This window comes from Sitophilus oryzae, unplaced genomic scaffold (genome assembly GCF_002938485.1).
Source record: "Sitophilus oryzae breed Bouriz unplaced genomic scaffold, Soryzae_2.0 scaffold_177_pilon_pilon, whole genome shotgun sequence".
NCBI lineage: Eukaryota > Metazoa > Arthropoda > Insecta > Coleoptera > Curculionidae > Sitophilus > Sitophilus oryzae.
The window spans coordinates 1,485,432-1,512,122 of NW_022146479.1; the positions used below are offsets into that span (position 1 = coordinate 1,485,432).

At 33.9% G+C, this 26,691-nt stretch overlaps 1 protein-coding gene across 3 annotated transcripts in view; it reads left to right on the plus strand.

The window, feature by feature from the left end:
- The window catches only part of LOC115882266 (nuclear hormone receptor FTZ-F1 beta), a 52,648-nt gene that overhangs the window by 20,196 nt on the left and 5,761 nt on the right, over positions 1-26,691 (plus strand). For all 3 annotated transcript variants that reach the window (XM_030900209.1, XM_030900210.1, XM_030900211.1), the window contains exons 2-5: positions 4,562-4,631; positions 16,197-16,576; positions 17,597-17,814; positions 17,875-18,117. In XM_030900209.1, coding sequence (XP_030756069.1) covers positions 16,300-16,576; positions 17,597-17,814; positions 17,875-18,117 — 738 coding nt within the window. In that variant the 5' untranslated portion in view covers positions 4,562-4,631; positions 16,197-16,299. The remainder of the gene's footprint in view (positions 1-4,561; positions 4,632-16,196; positions 16,577-17,596; positions 17,815-17,874; positions 18,118-26,691) is intronic.

Genomic DNA, 26,691 nt, shown 5'->3' on the forward strand with positions numbered 1-26,691 from the left:
TATTATTTTTAAGGCATTTAAAACTAAGAGTGCCCTTAACCAAAAACAGTGAAATAAATGGAGATACCTACTCAAATTTTGAGGATATAAATACAGCATTTATAATCCTTTTACACCTTTTTATTCAAAGTTTTACATGTTAATGTAAAATTTGACTATCTCCATTTATTTCACTATTTTTGGTTAAGGGCACTCTTAATTTTAATTTTCCTTTTTTTATGGGAAAACAATTAAATGGGAAGAATTGAATGGGAATGGAAAGAATGACCAATTATTGTATTTTGTATTAATTTATAATACCCCTATTCTACTAAATATCTAGCTACATTGTACTAGTTATATACATATTTACAGTTTTATGATGGCTATTATTTCTTTTCATCGTGCTATCAATTGGTTCGCTCCGACTTGAGTACTATATCTCGAGATAGCTCCAGGAATTATTTATCTTTACAGGCCTAGAATATGAAGATTCACAGTAGAATTTTTGGTTTTACTGCCTATTAGAAACAAACCTACCCTCCTACATCAAGGGACATACAATTATGCCTTGTTTCCTTCCATTCTATATCCAACATCCAACTTAGCGGACCTTCTGGTTCACAACAGGGCCTAGACTGGATGATATTTTAACAGAATAGCCCTTGATATCTCTTTCATACTTTCATTTAATAATTAAATAGGAGAGCTGGATGGTATAATTTCTAGAAAGAATAGCCTGTAAACTGTAAAATAGCTAAAAACTTCTGCATGGACATCACCTTTCTTACCTTTGTCTGCTTTTTTTTAATAAAAAACAACTGTTTAGTTTGCACAAAAATAAAATTAACAATCAAAAATTTCTTAAAAAATGATCAAGCCTTGTATTACGCCGTGCCGGTTTTTGAACAAACAAACAAAAGAATGAGGTTAGCGGCGTTGCCAATGTCAATTTTCTAAACTACCCAAAAATCTAAATTAAATTCGCCAATTTGGGGAGAAAATGTCCGATTCACCCAAAATTCCCCATATGATTATTTTAACAAAAAAAAATAATTTTAATAAAAATACAATATTTATTATATATGTTAGAGAGATTAAACTGTAAATTACCTCCTTGTTTTTTAATCCCTTCCCTAGTAGTCATTAAATAATTTGAGGTCACTAAATTTTCTTTCAACTGAAGCATTTGCAAAGGGAAGCACAAGTAAAAAGCAGATTATAATTTTTAAATTGGGAAAGATATATCGTCCCGCTCCGTTTTTAAAGCTAAAAATTTTACGCCATTTTCAATCAGCAATAAAATGTTGAAACTCCCCTTATTTTCGCCCCCTATTGCTAAAATCCCCACAAAACTCCCCTCCGGATTCCCCAAAATTTGGGGAATTCCCCACAAATTGGCAACGCTGGAGGTTAGCGTGTTCTTTCTGAATATGCTAAGACTAACGGACTAGTGTCGAAACACAGATAGCTAGATAGACGTATTTCGGCACTTGCGTCGATGCGCTACAGGTACATTTGCCTGCGCGTCGTATGTCTTCTGGCAGTCTTTTAATTTTTCTGTTTGTCTATGAAAGGACCGGAGTAGAAGACTCTAACCTAACCTAACCTATCTAATGACAATTTTGTTCTTATTTTGGTTAGGCGCAGAATTCCAGTAAGGTTCTTCTGACAATCTTGATGACAATGATGAGTATCTTACATACATAAGTTCTGTTGTTTATAAACACGCGTTTTATTAAGTTTATTAATATTTACTATAATAAAATGTTTTTATTTGTTGTTATTCTACCGGATGCGTCTCAAAAGTGGCTCATCCCTATAACTTTTTTATTTTTTCAGATAAAACAACGGGATTTGGTATGTTAGAATATGACATAAGAGCCACCCTCGTTCCATTTGAAAAAATTGAGATATGATTAAAAATACGATTTGGGCATCTTTTAACCGGCCAAGACAAGACACTAAAAGTATTAGACGATCAAATCTATTTTTCCAAGGCTCCTTGATTGAAAATTAACGTTTTTAACACAGTCATGGCACTCTATTTATGTCATATACTAACGTACCAAATCTCGTTTTTTATCTAAACAAATAAAAAAGTTATAGGGGTGAGCCACTTTTGAGACGCACCCGGTATAGTAATATTACAAGAAGTTGGCAATTTTAAAAGATAAATTTACAATGAATAAGTAAATTTACTATCAGATACACATTTTTAAATAAATTCATAAAGAATATTGGTGAATATAAAGATATATTACAACATATTTACACACATGCCACAAATTAGCATATTTTACAAATGAGTTGTAAAACTAAAGAACGGATGGTAAATTTACTACAATAATTTGTGGCAAGAAATAATCCTCAATATTTTAAATTCACAAATTCTGATGCTGTAAATCTAAAAAGCAATTAAAAGTGGCGTATTGGGTAGTAACCATATGCAACCATAGGTATATACCAAAATAAAAAAAAAACGTTATTTTAAAACGTTACAATATCAATCGTAAATTACATAGAAACATAGGGGTAATTTGGTTTAATTCTTTATTACTCTGAGCCGGTAAAGACGGAACGATCGGCATTGCAACCGAACGCAAAGCTAAATTACACACTTTTCAAATCCTTTCGTTTCCGATTTTGAAACAGTAACTACTATCATTATTTCGAGTATTTTATCATTAACAATGTTTACTTTTCGTTGTCCAGTACAGGCTTTTTAACTGCAACTAACTTACTACGTAATTGCAAAATAATCGTTTTCACTTTTAATTTCGATGCTATTTTTCTACAATGCAATTGGAGAAAACTAGTTTAGTCTAATATAACTGATATATGCTGTTAACTTGAAGCTTTGCAAATACATATTTGACTGCTTGTTGAGTTTGATTTTGAATAACAATTGACAAAAATGTAACAAAAATATATGCAAATATAAAATGTATATAATACGTGCAAATATTTTCAGGGTTGGTAGATCTCGATAAAAGAAACATACCTATATTTTCTCTTTACCGTTTTTCAAATAAATCCAAAATACCCGAGTTATTCAAGTTTGGAAATTTAAAAAAATAGTATATTGTTTTATTAGGAGTAAAAATGACACTTCCTGTGGTGAGGCTGTACGTTTGACTATCTGACATACAGCCGAGGCACAAAGAGTCATTTTTACTCCGAATGAACAGAAAGAACATGCTATTTTTTTTTTCAAATGCCACAAATATTTTTTTAAACAATTTCAAATGTTCCAAATAATATAAAAAGATTTAAATGTCATACATTGCATGTAATTATATTCGAGAACCTATGGTTACGCTCGTTGAATTTGCAACTTTGTCAGTTTAATAATATTTTTGTACTGTTATGCATAAAAGTGCTCTACTTTTATGCCTAGGCGTTAAAATGACTTTTTATATTGTCAGACACGTCGCAAAAAATACTTTTGTGACGTTTGAAAAAATTTGATTTATTTTTAAAAATTTTGAGAGCCACCGCATTTTTTCTGTAATTGCATCTATTGATCTACTGTTAGTGCCGTAACCATGGTAATAATATCAGAGACGGGGCGGGAAAGTGAAATAGCAAAAGCGGTTCCACCGTTTCCACGGAAATTTCAAATAAAATAGTTCCAGCCTCAGGCGCTAGGTGGTAGTGCAATTAATTTTTAGGTTAAGAAGTTGCTACTAGTTGTTGCCAGATGGCGTTAAATCAGAATTTTTTTGTAGTTTCCATAGTTTCCAACGGCCATTATCATACTATTGTCAAATTCTCAACAAATTTTGTCGTTGTCATAGCGCCAATCATAATATTGTCAAATTATTATCAAAACGCTTTTCAAACTATAATTATTTGTTATATGTGTTTTAATTAGACAGTTCCTTTTGTTTGTGGCCCTAAAATATAATGTAAGTCTTTTATTTTTGCCATCATTTAAGTACCTATTTATATTTACTCAATTTACAAAACTTTGAGCGTATTACGTTGGTCTTGTTTAATTATAATAAACGATGTTTAAATATTTGACTTATAAATAAAAACTTTAAATAATAAATAATACTTACATATGTTTGGCTTTAATTTTATTTATTAATTGTAGAAATTATACTGTTAAATCTTATTTTTTACACATCACAACGATACTTGTTATTAGTATTGTTGAATTTGTGTAAAAAATAAGATTTAATAATCAAATTTAATTATTTTAGAGTAAAATTCAATAAATACGCTCATTTAAAAAGCCCGCGCTTCGATCCATTTAAAACAAGCTCTACTCAATAGATGGCGCCACTTCTGTAGGGCCATTTTTCAGTATGGCAGAGTACATTCTTTTTCTAGCTATCAGAGATTAAGAAATTATACCGTGGGAAAATTTGCGGTAACAGGCAGTTCTAAAAAGTTTTCTAAAATATACAGGAAAATTTAAAACAAAATGCACGATTCTCAACATCTTTTTTTTGCGAAAATAGCCGTGTTCCTGTGGTCGAAATATACCACCCCTAAAAATATTTGCACTTATTTAAAACTCATTCTGTACATTGTATGTATGACTAATATTTTTTTTCTTCTAATATTTCAGATATCATTTTTTGAGATAAAGAACCGCTGCCAACCACTTAGAAAGGCCGAATGAAATCCGAGCACATTCAGTAAGTAAAGAATATTTTTTGTTTATAACATTGAGAATATTAGCTAAGTTCTCCATTCCATTATATTTAAAGGCATTTTTGTCACTTTTAGAGGTTTCTTCCTTTCTATTTTCTTTAAATTCTATTAAGCGTTAAAACTGTAATATGTGTGCGCGCGCTATCTCTCTATTCTGTGATGGTACTTTGACGGTACTAACTCCCTGAAGATAAGAGATAGTAATCGATTTAGATTCGATATTAGAATTTTTTTTTCTGTCTGGAATTTTCTACGTCTGGACATGTAAAAAATGTAGAAAATTAGTTGGTGTAGAAAATACGGCAGAATATATAAATGTTTTTTTTTAAATTGGATTGAAAAAAAAATTAGAATATATAAATTTTCTATCTACCCAACCCTGCTGATGGGATTAACGGATAATGACCATATGCAGGTTTTGTCAATCTGCAGAAGAAAGGACAGAACAAGTCAATGCGACAGCCTGGAAAATCTACGATTCTTTGTTTTAGGCAATGATAAGCCATGATAAAGTTATATGGAGGGTTCAGTGTCCAAGTTGCTTGATTTCCTGGAAAGGTTAGGACTGGAGGATGTAACCTAGAGATGAAAAGAGGACCACAATAGATCTGAAAAGGTCGCAGGGGAACAGGCCGATAACCACCTCAAAAATCTATCTATCCTTATAAAATCTAATTTCATGATATAAAAATAGTTATTTTTTATACAAGACTCGCGATTTCATCGCTCGTGAATTAATTTCGGGAGACGATAATGCAATTTTATCGTCGTGTATAAAACAATATCTTTTTCCATAGCGAGTTAGGTTTTAAAAAATATTCAGAAATTATTATTTTAAGGAATTTATTACGAGTAGAAAAAATATTGTGCTGGATTGGCGTTGGTTTCTATGTAATTTGACAAATAAATAAAGCTGTCTCTTTAGTTGTCAGTTTTGAGTCAATATTTTTTAATTCTCTTTCGTGTCGATTGCTTCAATTGGAGCCAGAAATGGCTCAAAACGAAATAAGTAAATTACCAACAGATATTCAGGCTGAGGCGACAAACTCCATATCCAAACTACTTTCATTTAAATCCCGAATAACTTATGAAAAGGAATACAAAAATTTTCGAAAATGGAAGCAATTAAAAAACGTGCGAGAAGAAATCAGGTGCGGGAAAGTGAAATAGCAAAAGCGGTTCCACCGTTTCCACGGAAATCTCAAATAAAATAGTTCCAGCCCTAGCCACTAGATGGTAGATGGGTGGTAGTGCAATTCATTTTTAGGTTAAGAAGTTGCTACTAGTTATTGCCAGATGGCGTTAAATCAGAATTTTTTTGTAGTTTCCACAGTTTCCAACGGCCATTGTCATATTATTGTCAAATTCTCAAAAAATATTGTCGTTGTCATAGCACCAATCATAATATTATCAAATAAATGATTATCAAAATGTTTTTCAAACTATAATTTGTTATATGTCTTTTAATTAGACAATTCCTTTTGTTTGTTGCCCTAAAAATATAATGTAAGTCTTTTATTTTTGCTATCATTTAAGTACCTATTTATTATATTTACTCCATTTACAAAACTTTGGGCGTATTACGTTGGTCTTGTTTTATAATAATAAACGATGTTTAAATATTTGACTTCTAAATGAAAACTTTAAATAATAAATAATATTTCACATGTTTGGCTTTAATTTTATTTAATAATCGTATAAATTATACTGTTAAATCTTATTTTTTACACATCACAACGATACTGGTTATTAGTATTGTTGAATTTGTGTAAAAAAATAAGATTTAATAATCAAATTTAATTATTTTAGAGTAAAATTCAATAAATAAGCTCATTTAAAAAGCCCGCGCTTCGACCCATTTAAAACAAGCCCTACTCAATAGATGGCGCCACTTCTGTAGGACCATTTTTCAGTATGGCAGAGCCCATTCTTTTTCTAGCTAGGTATATTCTTTGGAAGAAATAAAGTTTTTAACCTATCCTCGCTGTTATCATTTAATCTACCCTTGCGGTTAAAGTACTATTTTATCTACTATTTTTGATAGATATAAGGCAATTTTAACAGTTGCTATATGGAAAAAAATAAATAGACATGTTTCCAGGAGATTCACAAACAAGTCATAGTTAATCAGGCTTCCATAAAACCGTTTACAAATTGCTGTTTTCTCAGTGCAAGCCTAATATGTATAATATCGTCCATTTTTCCTCTTGCTGGTTGTTTTTTGCAACGGACGACTATCAGCGGTAACAGAACCCGTTGGCGCAACCTAGCGGAACGTTGAAACAGCGTCGGTACCGTACGAAAAAAAATGACCTAACCAACACCCGATCGATCGATGTCTAATTGATTTAATGCCGAAGGAAGAGAAAAAATAATAAATATTCAAACTGGAATAACAATCAAGGCCGGCCGCGGTTCAGTTTTTTACGTTTCGAAATTTTTTTGACGATTTTTTGTCGTACACTAATCCACAGTTGTCAGATTAGGCGATTAATTTTTATGTGATATAGATTTATTACTGATTGGCAATAAAAATAATTAATTGGAGATTGACTTTATCCAGTACTTTTGTTCTAACTCAGTCAAATAATATAGGCTTGGTGCATTCTCCGCTGCACACACGGTAAAATGCTATGTTTAGCTTGACAAAAATCCAGATTACGTTTTTTTCGGATGTTTATCCACAAATTGTTTTTCTTATTACATTTGTAGGGCTAATTTTAAATATTATAAATTTTTCCATTCAACTAGAATAGTCCAAGCGTTACCGCAAATTGATGCAGTTCGCACCATAGAATAACTAACTGAAAGAAATGAAAACTCCTATGTTAAAGCCTGGAAACACGCGCTCGACGCGATCCAAGCGGGCTACTGGCAGAACTAAAAGTTCGCGCCATATTTTTAAATGGATCTTTACTGCCAGTTCATAAGTTTTTTACTTATATTTGGTAATTTCAATCTAGATTATGAACTTATTTGTAACAAAACATTTTACAAAATAAAAATAATGTATTTTGATACAAATAAATTAATAATCTAGGTTGAAATTATCCCTGAAATTAGAATAAAACACGAAAAATTTGTAACTTGATTATTTTATTATAACATTGTTAATAAAATTACATATAACACATTCAACACTATACAAGTATATATAAAAGTTATCAGAATTTATACAATCAGTTATAAGTAATTATAAAAAAGGTTATAAATTATAAATAAATAATTTATTATATAAAAGACATATAGTTACCGTGAATATAATTTGGTATAACTTTAATCTCAACTTTAATGACCTATTCAAATAGAAACATCTTACAATTCACATTATATAATACACAAAGCCAAGGGACAAAATTGTTATTAAATCTATTCTCGATGACTCGAAGCATTTTTTTTTTCAAATAAAACAGGACATATAGGGCTTATAAATAATACAAGGGTATAGAAAATATATAAATAAGTAAATACAAATATATTTTCAACCTAATGATTAATGATTATACTCGTTTAAATAAATAAATGATCTTTTTAAAATTACTTGTTTGTCTTTGCAAATTTGTATATTTAATATTTATCTAAAAGCGTACACTGACATAAATTACTGCACAACCTTTAAAATTAAGCTTTTAATGTTATACAAATTCTTGATTCGATATAAATACACTTAAATAAAACTTTAAAATTAATGATCTTCCAAATTTCTGAGACAGCCATTTTGTTGAAAGAATTTGTTTTGATTATGAGAAATTTCATAAAAATTATCACAGGGATTAATTCATCTTATATATTAAACTACTTGGTTTTTAAATTTCACAATCCTATCGTCCAAAATACTCTAAATTCGCAAAAATCCGTAAAATATTCCCATAAAAACAAATCACAATTCACTTCCACTTCACAGAAACTGACAGACATTGCCAAATATGGAATGACGTTTATTTTTCAATCAATAGATCAGTAAAATAAATCTAACTAATCCGGGTCACTTAGAAATTAAATTTTTATTAAATTATTTAATTATAATTGTTTCTGGCGAAAGCAACTTCATATCAATGTTTATTCATAGGGTAACAAAGCACATCACTGTTAAATTATCAACATTTTATATAAATATTTATATTTTTCAACTACTCCAACTACTCCAATTACTCCACAGAGAATCAAACGAATTGTTAATTAAACTATACTCTGTGGATGACTTGATAAAATCATGATGAAATTAAAGTCCCTAGATGAATATCTAGGGACTTTAGATGAAATTTCTACGCAGCGCCATCTATCCCTCTACTGGCAGAAACTCCGCCGTGTTTCCAAAATTCAAATGGCAGTTTCATTCGCCTGGTTCGCACCTTTCATGGAGCGCAAAAGAGTGTCATTTACACCCAGCACAGTCATTTGGATTTTTTTTGTACTGTCAATAATATATGAAAAAAAAGCTTGTAATAAACTTAGAAATTCATAATTTAGAAAATCTGTCTTCTTAAAACTGAAAAAGATCCTTTCTCGATATTACAGGATTGGTATAGAAATTAGTATGACTCCCTGCAAATAAAGGGCTATTTCAAAAAAGGGCAGATTTGGGAAAGCTGTTTTTTTATACCTGTATCAACATACATTAGTATCAGTGATTTTAATTTTATTAAATTAAAAGCGGAACTCCGTGTTATATTAATAAATTAAGGCTGCTTAAACAAACATAACATACTTATACAATATTTATATACTAATTCATTATAATAAAATTAAATAATAAACATTTTGGAATTATTTTTGTGATTTGATTGAGTGAAAGGTTTTGTTCTTAAATATCTACTCTACATATTATAAACGCGTGTTCAAATAGTAATCTTGTGGAATATTATATCAACATAAAACGAGATTTAATTAACGAAATATCATCGTAACAGCAGCTATTTTAGAAACGCCTATGTTTACTTATTTCACCGAGATTTATGAAAAAAAGTCCTTTGCCTCGGGTACAGATACCGCCACGTTTTGGAAATAGTTCAAAACAAAACAAAATTGAACGAGGCAACAGGAAATGCCAAAAAAATCCTTCAAGTCCTCATCACGAGTAGTTTCAGGCGCTTTTAAGAATCGAAAGTAGGTTGAGGCAAACCGAAGTGGGTCAAGACAACTGGAAATGCGACAAAGTTGGGCGACGAAATGCGTCGAAGAAATTGTGAATGAAATTGAATTGTCCTGCTTCGAAGAGTTCTCCGCATAGTGTAGAGGCTGTTTTAGGAAGTATAATTTGTGAAAATTCTAAAAATATAAATAAAAAACTAAATATTTTGATATCTTCTTCAGAAGGTCTAACTTGTCTTATAGAGACATAACTGGGGCTATTTCGGTTACAGTGATTTTTTTAAAGGTAAGCAATTATAATTTTAAAAAAATGTTAATAAGAAATTTAAGCACGAGTTGATTAAAACAAGTATACCATTAATATTGCAAATTATAATTGATCCTCTCATAGTATATGCCTATTTATTTTTTTGTTTATGTAATGAGCACTTTGTTTACTCACTTGTTTCGTCGAGCTGCTTGTTGAATCCATTTTTGATTTTGATCAACTCGGTTTGAGAAGTTGTAAAGCTATAAAGTGTTTCAGGAGAGTTGAATATCCGGGAAAGTTGAGTTATTGAATGTTATTGCACCCAACAACCACGTAATTACGCCCTCCGAACATTTTTTCGACAATTTTAATAACATTTAAAATTCTTTTTCATTTAATTTTTACTATCCGAAACAGCGTTACATCACACAAACCTCGTACCTGAGTGTTTTATAGTTTCAATAACTGCAGTAGCAAAAAACTAAAATACTTAAATATTATGATAAAGCCACGATTTCAATATTATTTTAATGCGATCGACAGAACTGTAACCGGGACGGCGTGAAATACAGAGCAAAAACTTCTGATTTCTGCCGTATCGAGCGCTGCGATAGGAATTTTCAAAATCAACTGAAGCCTATACTGTTTATTTTTTCTGTAGATAATATATTTGTCATGTCTTTTAACTTTTATTTATATAATTTCTAAACGCTTTTAGCTTAAATTGAGAATTCATTTAACTAACATTCTTTCTCTATTTTTGTTAAAAAATCTGAAACTACCCCAACGACGTTTTCAAATCTTGAAAATGGGATTGTATTACGCTTGTGGCCAAGTCCAACTGTAAATAAACAAACAATCGGTTTTATTTACCTCTTGCTTGTTTATGATGGATCAAAACAAGTCATTGTAAATGGTTAATCTGTTATACATGTCTATGAGAGCAGGCAGGTATGCGAGGTACTCGCTCTTTCTCTGCTGTAATATGTCGGTCATCGGAAAAACGCTTTGGTGGGCCGCCTCGACTTCTTCGTACTGCCAAGGTACTGCCTACGTCTCACTCGCCGAAAAATAAAAAGAGTTTCGAAACGACGACGCACTGAGACGCCGTGCGAGGTCAGCACACGTCTGGGTGGTCTGTAAACAATGGTGGTCGCGGTTTCGGGTCCATTTACACGTCCCAACTTACGCAGGGTGAAAAGGAAAAGAAAGTCGAAGGGAGTTACTCGCGGTTTCTCCTTGACTAACGTAAAAGCGTTGATTGAAAATGTAACAGCGTTGATTGAAAGAAATAAGAAGATGCGCAACCTAATGGGCATATGTGACAAGACTGATTTGATTTGCCCTTACGTCTCAAGTGCTGTACGGTGGAGACACCAATCGTTCTGCGGTCAACGCATAAAACTTATTTTCTCTAATTCGGCCAGCGAAGGCATATCGTAGACGGTGTGGATCTGAAAGCGACAGTTTTGCCATTATTAAAATGTGTAATATCTGTAATACATTTGACGAAAATATCTTTGGATGAAAAATCCGTGTTTATGTATTGAAAACGTATTCATGTTAAACATAGAATAAATAACAAAAATAAAAATTCTTTTATAGGTTCTGAGTATGTTATGTCGTATGATCGAACAAAGTCGTTAAGTTGGCTTGGAAATGATGATTATTGACATTTACTATAATATTTTACATATGAAATAACAGCGATCTTCATTTCCACGTTTTTATTGACGTCGTTCTTTGTTTAATCATATAATATTATATTAAATTGTATAATGATAAAAAAATCCGTATTATTAACGTACTGTACCCAAAATCCGTAAATCTACGGATTAATCAGTAGTTTTGGCAACACTGTCACCGGCAACCACTCACTCTGTCAACTGAAAGCAGAACTACGGTATATCAGTATCAGAGAAATATAAAATAAAAGACATGTCATTTCCATAGTCAAAAGTAGGCAAGTACGTTAAACCAGGACCGATAGTAGCGCACCCTTGAGTCCTAACTGAACTAATGGAAATATGACAGACGTAATCGGTAAAATAGGTATCTGCACTTCCTACCAGAAAAAAAGGCGGGCAGTTTAAACATACAACAACAGACAAATAATATGCTACACAAAATAATAACAAAATTCCAAAATTCAAAACAAAATACAAATAATTTGCTGTCATGTCACTTGTCAATCTTGTCATGACATGCGACAGGTAGCAGGTGGTTACGCTTTGGAGCCATAACTGAACTATGCAACATTCTTTTATTTACTAAACACTCTTTTATTTTAGTTACTTTCTGTGCCCGACGCAACTATTGGACATTGTATACAATTGAAAGACTGACTCATTGGCGCCGCACTAGCCTGAGGAAGATGGTCTCACTCTCTCTCCTGTCGATTCCATATTTGAAAACAAGATCAGAAAAGATCAGATGAATAGCCAAACAAAGTGCCTTAACAAAAACAAAACCAGAATCATCAAAACAAGAGAAAGAATGCATCTACCAGGCACCTTGTGACTGCGGCGAGTCGTACAATGGAGAGACAAAACGTCCTCTAAATATACGACTTAGCGAACATAAAAAACATACGCAAAGAGGTGAAAATATTTTGAAAGAGAAAAACCGTAAATTCACATCCTGCGTATTACCTACAAACCTGATATTTTCATTGCGTATAAAGTTAAGGAATTTCGAGTCAAGTGGTAAACTGTGTCAAAAAATAAGCAATACTTCTGTTTCCACATCCCGCGTAGTAGTTGTAAACCCGTCGAGAAAATACATAGGTAAAAGATAAGGAGAGAAAAAAAGCAATAACGCTTGCTAGGAATGCCACCTTCACACCAAGCCGCCTGTCGTCCTGTTGGTAGGGATGGGGTTTCTTAAAAAAATCTCGATACTTATTGGTATGGCTAATATCGATATATCTGATAAAATCTAGTAAGATTTTGATAGACAAAACCATGTTACGTCGTTATGTGAATTGCTACATATAATATAGGGTGTCTCATAAATAAATGCTTTTTTAAGGGGTAGTAGATCTGGACAAAAGAAACATTTTTGAAGTAAAACTTCTTTACGCCCGTTGAGTGTAAAAATTCAAGGCCGTGACACACGGCCTTGGATGACGGCCGCGACACGCATGCGAGACGGCCGTGACGCATGAGCTAGCGAGAGGAAAAGTAATAGCGACAGTGTCTTCCTTTTGAAGTAAATATGACATGATTCGGGGTAGATCTACCCCTTTGTGAAACTATATGTGAAATACGCTTGTGTACCCCTATGTGAAATAAGCTTGTGGCGACACTGGAGAACGATCTGTCCCATACGCGGCTAAGAAAATCACAATAATAAGCTTGAAACTGTACCAACCTTGATTTCATGCATATTTTCATCGATAGGTTTGTAGCTTCTGAATAACGGTCTAGGTAAAGCATCTAGCTCATTTGCCAGCTCAGAATTAGAATTAATTTAGAGTTAGTAACTCGCATTTTCATTGGAGGACACTGTCATATTTATTTCAAACCAATAACCAACGAGAATATTCCTATAATTTAATAAAATTACTGTAAATCACTATAAATAATGACTTGTTTGTAATTGACCTGTACTTTCTGTATTATTAACCCGCGGTAAATGATGGAGATAAACAATTCTGATTAATTAAAATTTTATTTTAAGATGAAACTTTTGTTAACAACATTCTGAGAATTCGAATAATGAATTGAATAATGAGTGACATCTGTCTAAAAAAGAGCGATTTAGAGTGACAATTTGGTTATGTAAAATTTAGTTACAATTTTGATTATGCAAAAGAAATACATATTCTATGAGTTTAGTGGTTGCCTAACAATTAACATTAATTTAAAAATAAATCCCCAACATGAATAATGAACAACACATTTAAACAAAAACAGACCACAGACTGCACAAAACAAATTGTTGGCTAGTAGAAGTTAGTAGTAGTCAGAGATATAATGTAGTAGTATTTTGGTTTAATGGCCACAGCTATCCGGTCAGTGTAGCCTCCCTCACATGGTGGAGCCTCCATCACATATTTAAATACTCTCTTTGTAGTTGGACACATTGTTGTCTATTGTTGGCTATGCGGGCCCAAGTTATCCCTGCTAATTTCCTAATATCATGGTCTCATCTCAGGTTTGGTCTACTTCTAGGTCTCTTAATTCCTCGTGGATGCTGTAATTTTTGTGGTCCATCTGTTGTCCGTCCTTCTTGCCAGGTGTCCTGTCACTTGAGGGATTTGATTTTGTAGATGACATTACCTGGGGTTTTTATATGTTAATATATAACTGTTAATATATTCTCCAACTGTTTTTAATTCTTTGTTGGCCCAGTCCAGTTGACGGAAGATTTTTTCTAATGTTGCTGTAAACAGCTTTGGAGATATATCTACCCTCTCTACTCCTTTGCCAGATGTGAACTCTGAGTTTGTTTTATATATCATTACTCTTGCTTTGACTTCTTTGTATCAATTAGGCGAGAGTTTTTATATAAGGCCTGTCTGTCCTTGTTTCGTTAGGACTTTAATTATTGTCATCAGTGTCAAAAGCCTTCTCAAAGTCTATAAAGACTATGGCTAGTGGAAGTTCGTGTGGAAATAAAGCTGGCTATTTCCAGTATCGATAATTTTACTACGATATATCTATATCTATATTTGAAAATGATCGATATGCCGTTGCCGTCCCTACCTGTCCAAGCAAAGCAACCTTCCACCGAAGGGAATTTTTCCAACAGCGGCTCGATTGCCGCCGTCTTTGTCGTTATTCCAAGGCGAACACGGCCTGGCGCGTTAGAAAAAAGAAACCCAAGTCGATTATTGCGACGACTAAAAAATCGTACGAGTCCGTTTACGAGTGCTTGAGAATGTATGTGTGTGGTCAGAGGGAACAAGTTGCTAATAGCAAACGTTCAGGATAACATAAAAGAGAAATATAACTTCTTTACTTTCTATGCTTATGCAATGAATACAATTGGGTACTAAATACTATGCTTGCCATAGGAGCTCACATGGTGTGGAATACTGTATATGTCTCAATAGCTTCTTTTAAATATAGTATTCTCTATATACATAATGCTGCTATAAAAATCGGAGAACTATTGGAATATGTAGCGGAATTCGGTACCTCGGTAGTTTGACTCCGAAAAAGGCCAATATCGACTCTGAAATTCACCACAGAATTAGCATTCTGGAAACTATAAGACAGCGTTTTCTACAATCATGACTTGGGCACCAAAAACGAAACTTGTTATATGGAAGTGAAACCTGGGTGCCCCACGTCCGTGGTGGGTTCATCTCAGGAAATGAACCCGCGGTTCAGTAAATACTGACAGTCAGGTTTAGGGTCAGGGTGACAAATGTCAGCTGACTGCCACTGGCGAATGATTTAACACGGAGAGCTAATATCAGCTTTGGATACCTGTATAGCTTGGACATACAACACACAACATGCGAGATGCGACATTCCAACATGCGAGAGGTAGCCGACGGCTCTGGATAGAGTATGGCACTGTAAGATAGGGTTGCCAACTTTCAAAATAAAAAATAGAGGCCGAGAAAGTAAAAAAGAGGCATAGACGAAACATTTTTAAAACCTCACCGAAATGTCTAGTATTTACCAAAAAGTTATGTTAACGGTATACGATTGATGGTCTTTCTTACTTTCTTAAAAATTTTATACCCAAAACTTGTTAAAATAAAACAAACCATTTTCAACAAAACTGTTTTTCAAAACATAAGCTAACAGAAAATAAACATAAAATAGTTAAGCATGTTCATCGCTTCCACAAATTTCTTGTTCATAAATATTTCTTCATTTTTTTTCTGTACAAACGAGTGGGAGTAGCCAAAGGCACAGATTAACAATTTTTTAAAGCATTGTGACGATAGACGAATATTTTTTAGATTTTGAGTTTGGTATGTAAAAAAGAGGACAGTAAGATCAAAAAGAGGACTGTCCTCTGGAATAGAGAACGGGTGGCAACCCTAGTGTAAGAAGATGTAACAAATACCTATCAATATGTATATATCAATGTATCTATTATTTTTACATAAATATCCATAAGGTTTTTTGCACAATATAATATAATATGCATAGTGTATATATTCGCTAATCGAAATAGGTCGTTACAATTAGCTGTTCCGATTAAATAGTTTGCACAGTACAACGTTCTTTTCTTTTATTTCCAGTTCGCATAGAGCCTCGCCTCCGTCCGACGATGCGCCGCCCCTCGCCACGCCCCCATCCGCACCCAGCTGATCCTCGGTAATACGAGCGCGACGCGACGTCGTCATGTCGACGGACATGCGCCCGCCGAACGTTTCGGTCACGCCCATCAACATGGAGTACGGCGGCGCGCAGCCAGGCGGGGGCGTGGCCGAGCCGCCTAGGACTCGGAGCGCGCCGCACCCCGCGGCTGCCACGCCACTCGCCAACGGCGCGGACATCGATGCCGAACTGGCCAGGATCGAGTTTCAGGCGGTCAATTTGAGGAGCAAGAAGAGCAAGGCGGAGGAGCTGCCGAGGCCGATGAGTTGGGAGGGGGAGCTGAGCGACGGCGAAAGAGACGGTAAGTTGAATAATTGAATTATCTGGATTATACAGAATTATTCCTGTTTTAGATTAAATATAGTAAAAGATGCAGCACGCCGCGACAATAGCATTAGGAGTTTTGTCCGCGCAATAAATCCGGTATTTGTCGACAAAAAACGACTTTGTTTTAGTGATGAGCGATATTGGTCTTGGTCTTGGAGTTGCAGAAACAGACAACACCAAGACTAGCTTTAGATTTACAATTACTTAGATATACTAGCTTTAGATATACTACATACATACTAGCTTTAGATTTACAAATTAATCAGGACCGACCATTGCAAGACCAAAACCCAGTATACAAGAGTCTTGCGGTCTTGCACTTTTTTCACGTTCCTTTTTCATAAAGGAAAGTAACGAAATTTTTATATATTAACTTATCCACCAGTGGCGGCTTGTGGTTATTATTGTAGGGCGGTCAATATCTAAAATTATTGCGGCGATTTTTTTTAAGACGCGACCAAATTTAATTGGTTTCTTACAAAATACTTGTACGTTTAGTTAAAGGAAAATAAATCGAAAAATAAATACAAATTATGTAAAAATGAAACCTACCACCTACCCTTACATTTTTAAACAGGTGATCTAGTGCCATTTCACTAAAAATCCAGTCAGTCAATGTTCTTTACAGAAATTTTCCACGGTAGGATTTAAAAGACACTTAAATAATAATGTCACAAAAATATAAATACATACCTATATACACATACACATTTCTAAAAGTTTTATTTCACATTTTTTTATATTTTAAGTCAATTCTTTCTCTAAACGTTTTTCGAAATTTAAGCAATTGTTTTCTTTTAACCGCACGATTTTACAAACTAAACACCATATGTTGTCTAATTGAAAATATCTATTCCAGAATTAGTCAACAAGAGTTCATCATTTATCCAGAACCAGAAAAATATGAATTATTACCTGATCTCTTGGTTTCACCACATATATGCTTAATTTGATTTATCATCACATAATTTTACTTACTGGTATGTTTTTTCAGGTATGTGTGTGGATGAGAGTAACGAGCCAGTTCACTTGCCCGAAAACTTGTCGGTGTCGGCGTCCAAACACAATTCAACGTTAGATTTAAAGGACAGTCCGGTGCTTCGACTGAAACAACCTCCAGCAAGTAGTTATTCGTTGCATAGTACGCCCTCTAACTCGCCTTTGTTGAACCAGAGGCATCCTGCCACCGGAGTGCCTATTATTAGCCATAAGGTACGTTTTTTTAATAGTTAAATGGTTTTAAGTCTAAATAATTTTGTGATATGTTTCCAGGATCTCATGCACAAGGCGCTTAACGTGCCACCAACTCCCAGTCCAGACTCCGCCATCCATTCGGGTTATTCCGTCTTCAGTTCGCCAAATCAGAGCCCGCTGACGCAACGTCACGTCAACCTCACGCCCAATCTCAGCAGGAATAACTCGGACGCTTCTCATTCCAGCTGTTGCAGCTATTCCAGCGTTTCTGTATCAGTTTCGCCTACGCAGCAGTTTTCACCCACGCATAGTCCCATCCAGGTAAGAGTCAAATCCTTATACAAGTTACTTGTTTCAGTAGCTACATTCTCATTTATTTAAGTACCAAAAATAATTTGTATTTATTATTATTGTCTATTTCTTAAAGCTTGATATCATTATAAATGCAAAAGGTGTTTTATTGTGTACAGTGTGACATGCCAAATACTCGTATAACAATAGGTCCATGAAGATATTCTTAGGTACTGACCGCACCAGTGTCGGGTATTAGGGTTTTAAGATTTATTTTAAGTTTTGTTAAAATATATTTTGTTACACAACGTAAAATAATATGATAATTGGAATACAAATGTTTATTTAGCCGTTATTGGTATTTTTAGTATTGGATTATACGAGTACACTCAATTATCGTACATATTAGTGAAGAAATCTAGTTTTAAGTTTTTATTCTTAAATGAATATATCAGGTTACAAACCATAAATAATATAACTACAAAAAACAATGTCACACGTTTAGAAAACCATTTCAATTAATGTTAAGTATTTACAATAATTAAAATACATAATATGTAATTATAAATCATCCTCAATGAAGTCAGAGGGTTCAGAATTTCCAACTGAAATTAGCAGAGATTTTACTGTCTCTCCCAAGAGATTGTCAAGATTCCACATTTTTTGGTCCTCTTTTATGGCGTGGTCTATGGCATTTCTTCAATTTTCGGCAGAGATTTGTGTTATCGACATATTCATAAGTGCGCGCACATCTTTTAACTTAAACTTTGTGTTTTCTGAGTTACAAATCCTTTCATTTGTGCCCCTATAAGTTCGATGGGATTTAATTCACAATGGTAGGTTGGCAACCGAAGCGCATTTATTGCACACGCTTTAGCCATTTTGTCAGTAACATATTTTTTAAACTGTGATTTACTACCTACCTACCCCAGCAGATGCGTACAATTTATCTTAGATAGGAACTATCGAAAACAGGAAATTGCCATCTAATCCGATTGTTAAGCAGCACTAAATGCGATCAACTCAGTAACCATCAATTCGAAGTTTGGCAAAGTCGATTAGGCAAAGAAAATGAAGTCCTCCTACTCTGGGTGCGTGCTCACTAAGGGATAGAAGGCAATGAAAAAGCAAATGATCTAGCTAGAAAAGGGGCGAACACTCCACTAACTGAACCAGAACCGTTCTGTTTTCCAAGCGGGAACCAACTGAAAGCGGAACTGAAGAACCTGGAAGACTCCATCCGTAACTTGGAATGGGTGTCCTCCAACGGTCTAAGACACTCGAAAAAGTTCCTCAGAACTTACGGCCGAGAAAAATCAAAGATTTTCCTTGATTTAAGTAAAAACAAACTTGGGATTATCACGGGGCTTCTAACAGGACATTGTCTCCTCAACGAACACCTGAGGCTGAAGCTGAGACTGAGAAACAACGGCGAATGCAGATTCTGTGGGGAAAATGGAGAAACACCAGAACACCTTATCACTGAGTGCGCCGAGACGACGACCGTTCGTGCCATGAACTTTGGTACGGCTGATGCCGGGGATGGAGAGCTGGCCTCTGTGAAGCCGTCTCAGATACTGGCTTTTGTCAAAACCTTGGGACTGTATAATGAGTTATAACTCGTTATAACACAAGAAAGTGGAACAATAGATCTGAAAGGTCGCGGTGATTAACTCCCCTCCTAAACATTCTACATTCAAGCTGTGATTTGCTTTGCCTAACTATTTGTCCAGCTCCTTTTTCAACATTCCCTTTTTGAATGAAATATCCTTTTGAGATAATCAACCACATCAGTTTCAGATGTTTATTGAGTTTGCAATGCCCTGTTAGTAGATAGTACTGTTTTGACAGTCTTCCTGTCTTTGCTGGTCTGCGATAAATTTTAGTACTTTAATCTTTAAGCACCCTTTGGTACTTGCTGCCACTGCGTATTATACCGTTGCACATTCCGACCTACTGATATAATAAAATTAAAACTAGATATTTCATTAAATAATTCAATTACGTTATAAATTTTAATAAACCAGTTCAACAAAGTGGAAAACAAAGTCTAAAATGGCCGTTTTTTCATGTTTTTTCTACAATTAAAATATAGAAAGGCAACCGGCTGTTTGGTTCAAATCAGATTAATTGTTCTTTCACATGGCATAATTGCGCCTTTATACATACTTTATTGTAATTAATCGGCAATTATCTAATAATGCAAATTACGTTGAAAATTGAATGCATAGAATTTAATAACGGAATTGCCTTAATACCGAAAATAATGTGTGTTGTAATAATTCATCGATTTTTATCAGGTGCGGCTTGTCAGTTTTTTTATTTACATGTAGGGCGAATTTCAACAAAATATGTTTATCGTTAATTTGCTAAAGGTCACGTCGAATATTTAGGATTTACAATATAGGTTTATTACATACAATTCACTATATATCATTTACATAGACCTAATAACTAGCAAAAAATTGAACGTTACTATTGATAGTATAACAGTTTGTTGTGTGTTTCTTATTACAGTAGTACAGGTTTGCCTATCGGAAAATAACATAAGAATATTATTTTACGTACTTATTTTTTGTAACAGTAAATGTCCCAAAATAACAGTTTTGTACATCGGTCAGTAAGCCTGTTATTTTTTAGTAACAATAACATTTCACACTGTTTCTGCTGTTATTTAGAAATAATAGTTGTGCCTATCAAGAAATAACAGAATCCTGCCATTTTACGCTGTTATTTTTCAATAACAGTGAAGGTTCTAAAATAAAACTTTTGTCCATCAGTCAGTAATAGATGCCTCTTATTTTAAGCGGTTATTTTTAATAACAGTAACACTTCTAACTGTTTTTACTATTATTTAGAAATAATAATTTTGCCCATCAGGGATTAACAGAAGTATGAAGTATGTTATTTTTTAATTATAGTAAATGTTCCAAAATAACAGTTTTGTACATCGGTCAGTAGGCCTGTTATTTTTTAATAACAGTAACATTTCCAACTGATTCTGCTGTTATTTTTAAATAACAGTAAAGGTTTAAAAATAGCACATTTTTCAGTCAGTAATAGAAGCCTCTTATTTTAAGCTGTTATTTTTAATAACAGTAACATTTCTAACTGTTTCTACAACTATTTAGAAATAATTTTCTCCATCGGAGATTAACAGAAGTAAGTTATTTTTCAATTATAGTAAAGGTTCCAAAATAACAGTTTTGTGCATCTGTCAGTAAGTCTGTTATTTTCTAATAACAGTAACATTTCTAACTGTTTCTACTGTTATTTAGAAATAACAGTTGTGCCTATCAAGAAATAAGAGAATCCTGCCATTTTACGCTGTTATTTTTCAATAACAGTAAAGGTTCTAAAATAACACTTTCGTCCATCAGTTAGTAATAGAAGCATCTTATTTTAGCTGTTATTTTTACAGTAACATTTTTAACTGTTTCTCCTATTATTTAGAAATAACAATTTTGCCCGTCAGGGATTAACAGAAGTATGTTATTTTTCAAGTATAGTAAAGGTTCTAAAATAACAGTTTTGTCCAGAGACCTGTTAGTTTTAATTACAGTAACATTCTAACTGATAAATATTTACTTCTTAGTATTTTTATTCAGTGTAATACCTTGGTAGATAAGTTTATAATGCCCATAGGCGTTATATCCGTTTTATGTATTTGGTACCCAAGTAATAACGCTGAAATAATGATATAATAATAAATAATAAAGGAGTTACTTAAGACAGTAGCCTTAAGAAAAGAAAAAAAGTTTTTCTTAAGTACTACCCAAATACTTCCTAGTGTAAAACGCACGCATATGTGGTACCCAAATAGGTACGACATATATACGCAAGGTACCGCCCTAAATCATCAAAAGAACCGACAGTCGAGCCGGTCCAGTATTATTTACTTATAGTCCGTTCTACGACAATAAACTGCTATTTCGTTTTTTTTTCGATCGATATAGAAACTTGATTGTGAGATTTTTTATTCGTACTAGGCGACCTTTACTGTAGAGTTGGTCATATTCAAGACACGTACTACGCAGTGGTTCATATTTGTTATTAAAAATATTCCTGGTTGTATTGTCATTTCCTTGTTTCTTATATCATTCTTTTGAAGTCGACATTCGCCGCCGAAACTTTATATTAATATGTAATGGAATGTATAGTTCTTCTCGCGTAACTTTTCACCATTTGGACATTTAACATCATGTACAAGGTGGGCCAAATTGGACGCTTTTAAAGGAAAACACCCTTTTCTATAGGAGATAGACGATAAACTAATATCGGTTTCTTGAGCTCAATTTTTATCAAAAACATGATGGTGAAAACCGCACATCGATATCTGTTACCGTTTCGGAGTTACGGGGTGTTTTTCAAAAATATGCATTTTTAACAAATCTCTGTAACTTTTTTGCTATGGAAAATTTTGTATTTTTATGCAAATATTTCCAATGCCCCTTTTTACGTAGAATTTAATGGTTTTAAGTATAATTTTTTAAAAATTAATAATTTAAGAATTTTCGACAGAAAATTTGATTTTTTATATGGGACACCCTGTATATATTTAATTCATTGAAAAAAATTTAAAATTACCTTACCAAAATTAGAGCATACTTGATATTTTGCTCGATTCCTCTTCGAGATATAGAGTTTTTAAAAATTCGCCCACTTTGAATAAGTAGGCTTTGAACGGCGCCGGCTGTAATGCAAAAAAAAATTAGCTGTGAGCAGAAATTAAAACGAAAATAATATTTGCAATGAGAGATGCAGAATTTTTAACAATTTAAATTATATTTAACAACATCAACGCATTTAAACTACACTCACCGGCAAAAAAACCGGCCACTAACAACTAGTCCCAATTTCAAAGTTGGGTTTCTCGCGAACCACTCATTAGATTTTGATGATTTTTTTGTAAATTGTAAATTAATTCCTTCTTAACGGATGCTACGTGAGCAATTTTTATTCCGAATTTATTTTGAGCATATACAGAGCACAACAATAAGACGAAGTTTTTTGCCCAAACTTTGTAACACCCTGTAGGGTGCAGCAGTTGTTGTAGTAGCTATTGCTCAATCAAGTCACATTGTAGCCTCATCTTTTGTGAGCATTTTGTTTTTTTTTAATCACGACATTATCTCTGCTTGTATTGGAGATACGCTGCTTTGAAACAAACGCCTCGAAAAAAGCTTTAAATCAAATCAAACATCAGAACGTAGACGTAAACTAACTAAAACATAAAAATAAAAAAAAGGCAAAGAAATTTTAAGGGACTAATATCTAGTGTCCACTCGTCTGGTGAAATTTCCCGTTTCCATATACCGATTCCAGGCATCCTGGACTGTTGTTCGAAATATACCCAGGGTATCGGAGACATAACGTTGACTTCGGCCATCCCCAATTAAAGCCACAATACGAGCAACATCCGTTACAGATAATGGCATTTTTTAATTTGACAACCGTTTTTCTCATATTGCAAATATTCATAAATCCGTTTTCGCCTATGTCGCCTTGATTATTTACACATAGAGCTTTCTGCCTTTTCCGAGATGAATTCTGAATTTTTCCGAGACGTTCGTTTTAAAACAGCGTATCTCCAATACAAAAAGAGATGGAATGTGTGTCCTCCAACGGTCTAAGACACTCGAAAAAGTTCCTCAGAACTTATGACCGAGAAAAATCAAAGGTTTTCCTTGATTTAAGTAAAAACAATCTTCGGATTGTCACGGGGTTTCTAACAGGACACTGTCTCTTCAACGAACACCTCAGTAGGCTGAAACTGAGAAACAACGGCGAATGCAGATTTTGTGGGGAAAATGGGGAAACACCAGAACACCTTATCACTGAGTGCGCCGAGACGACGACCATTCGTGCCATGAACCTTGGTACGTCTGATGTCGAGGATGGAGAGCTGGCCTTTGTGGAGCCGTCTCAGATACTGGCTTTTGTTAAAGCCCTGAGACTGTATGATGAGTTATAACTCGTTATAACTCGAGAAAGAGGAACACACAATAGATCTATAAGGTCGCGGTGATTAACCCCAGCCGGGGGTTAATCACAAATTCACTTTACATACAAAAAGAGATAATGTGGTGATTAAAAAAACAAAATGCTCACAAAAGTTGAGGCTACAATGTGATTTAAGTTAGCAATAGCTACTACCGCTGCTGCACCCTACAGGGTGTTACAAAGTTCGGGCAAAAAACTTCGTCTTATTGTTGTGCCCTGTATATGCTCAAAATAAATTCGGAATAAAAATTTCTGACGTAGCATCTGTTACAGAGGAATTAATTTACAATTTAAAAGAAAAATCATCAAAATCTAATAAGTCGTTCGCGAGAAATCCAACTTTGAAATTGGGTCTAGTTTTTAGTGGCCGGTTTTTTTTGCCGGTGAGATATCTAATAACAATAAAAATAAATAGTAAACCAAGACATGAGATTTAGCTACAGGTGTTCGACATGTCGACTGTCTTCTGTTATGGACAGACGGGACCGTTTTTGAACATTTCTCGCGGAATTCATTAACTCAGTGGGGGTGAAAGATACCCTCGCATAACCGCTAAGTACTTCTATAATTCTTGTCTAGATTATACGGGCAATTTAAAAATAAGAACTTTTATTCTTCCGCAAAGATCCATAGGCGCTAAGTCCGGCGGCCAAGATGGCCAACGGCTGGGATCTTGGCTAGCTATTCAATTATTCTCGAAATTGACTGCAAAAATTTGCTGATAACTTCAGCGTTCTGAGGCGGTGTCTCATCTTGCTGGAAAAATATGTTTTCTAGTTCCAGTAGGGGCAGATCATCTATAAGGGGTCCAAAGCCTACTAGTTTAAAGTGGCGAACTTTTAAAAATTCTGTATTTCGAAGGGGACTTTAACAAAATATCAAGTGTGCTATATTTTTGGAAAGGTAATTTTAAGTCCTTTTCAGTTAATTAAAAATATACAAGGTGTCTCTCTCTCTTTCTCCCAAATAAAAAATCAATTTTTCTGTTGATAACTTTTAAATTATTAATTTAAAAAATATATATACTTAAACCATTAAATTCTATGTATAAAGGTGCTTTGAAAATACAAATTTTTCTATAGCAAAAAAGTTACAGTGATTTGTTAAAAATGCAAATTTTTGAAAAACACCCCGTAACTCCGAAACGATAACGGATATCGATGTGCGGTTTTCACCATCCTGTTTTTGATAAAAATTGAGCTCCAGACGCCAATATTAGTTTTCGTCTATCTCCTATAGAAAAGGGAGTTTTTCTTTAAAAGCGTCCAATTTGATCTAACCTGTACACAATGGATTACATGAAAAATAACTAAGGTATGGATACAAATATGTGTTCTGTGACAATGGATACAAGTTAATATTTGGTGGTTCTGAGGAAGACACTGTGTTACGGTGTTACAACCCTGTTATTAACCTTGTTACGGTCCGTATTAATGTTATTTTGATTTTTTAAGATATCTATAAATGACCTGATATCTTTTTTCCCAGTGCAAATATTTCGTGTACCGCCACTGGCTCGAGCGTGTATTTTTTTCCGGGCACAACTTGGAGTCCGCTCCGGTACAACGAACGGGCGATCGGTCGACATTCCGGAGCTTTTGTAGCTCGACACGCCCAAAGCCGTTCTTACATACGTACGTTCCACGTACGAATATCTCTATCTACCATATCTATCTATATGCAAAAGGCGGCGTAAAAAATGGCTCGGCAACCTTGCCTTGTCTAATAACCTGGCGCGCTAGGCCGGCGACTGTTGCTTAGATTTTTCTTTCGTTAATCGATGTCCAGCGGCGCCGCGACAGGAAAGACAGCGTGAAGAAACATGCAATAATAATACCGTATGATCGAAAAAAAACGGTGTCCAATTGGCTTGGAAATGAACGTCGATGACATTCCCCATATAATTTACGTATAAAATGACAGCGATCTTCATTTCATAGCCATCGCTGACGCCTTTTTTTTCGATCATAATATGGTACTGCGTTAGATTTGACAATTCGTTCATTTTCACAATATAGTCACCGGTACGAAAAGGGGGCACCTTAAAATTTTTTTCGTCTATTTTTATTAGAAATGTTATTACGTTACGAGTACTCTTTTGGTTTCTAAATATACAGGGTGTTTCAAAAAACATGTGCCATCTCTCTTGGGGAGATTCCTCACGTAAAAATAAGATATATTTTTCATATCAACATAGGTCCGATTCTGCTTTGTTTTGTAGCTACAGGGTATTAAAGTATTAATATTTTTTCGATGTTATAATTTTCTTCAAAATACTTTTAGCGTTTCGAATGAAATTTTGAGGATAAAAGTTACTATAAATACGACATATTTTAAAGCTAAAAAAGTGTATATTCACCAGGGGCGTGCATATAGTAAGTACTCTTTGATTCCTCATCAAAAAATATGAAGAAAAGTTCCTATAAACATGGATAGGGAAATGCAATGTTCTAGAGTTACCGTATGTTAAAACTTGTTAAAATCAGGTTTTTTGTAATTATCTTAAATACCATTTTTTTTAAATTGCCGTATGTATAACCAATAGTAATAATATTTAATAATAAATTAGAGGTAGAATATGTAATTTAGTAATTTTGTTTT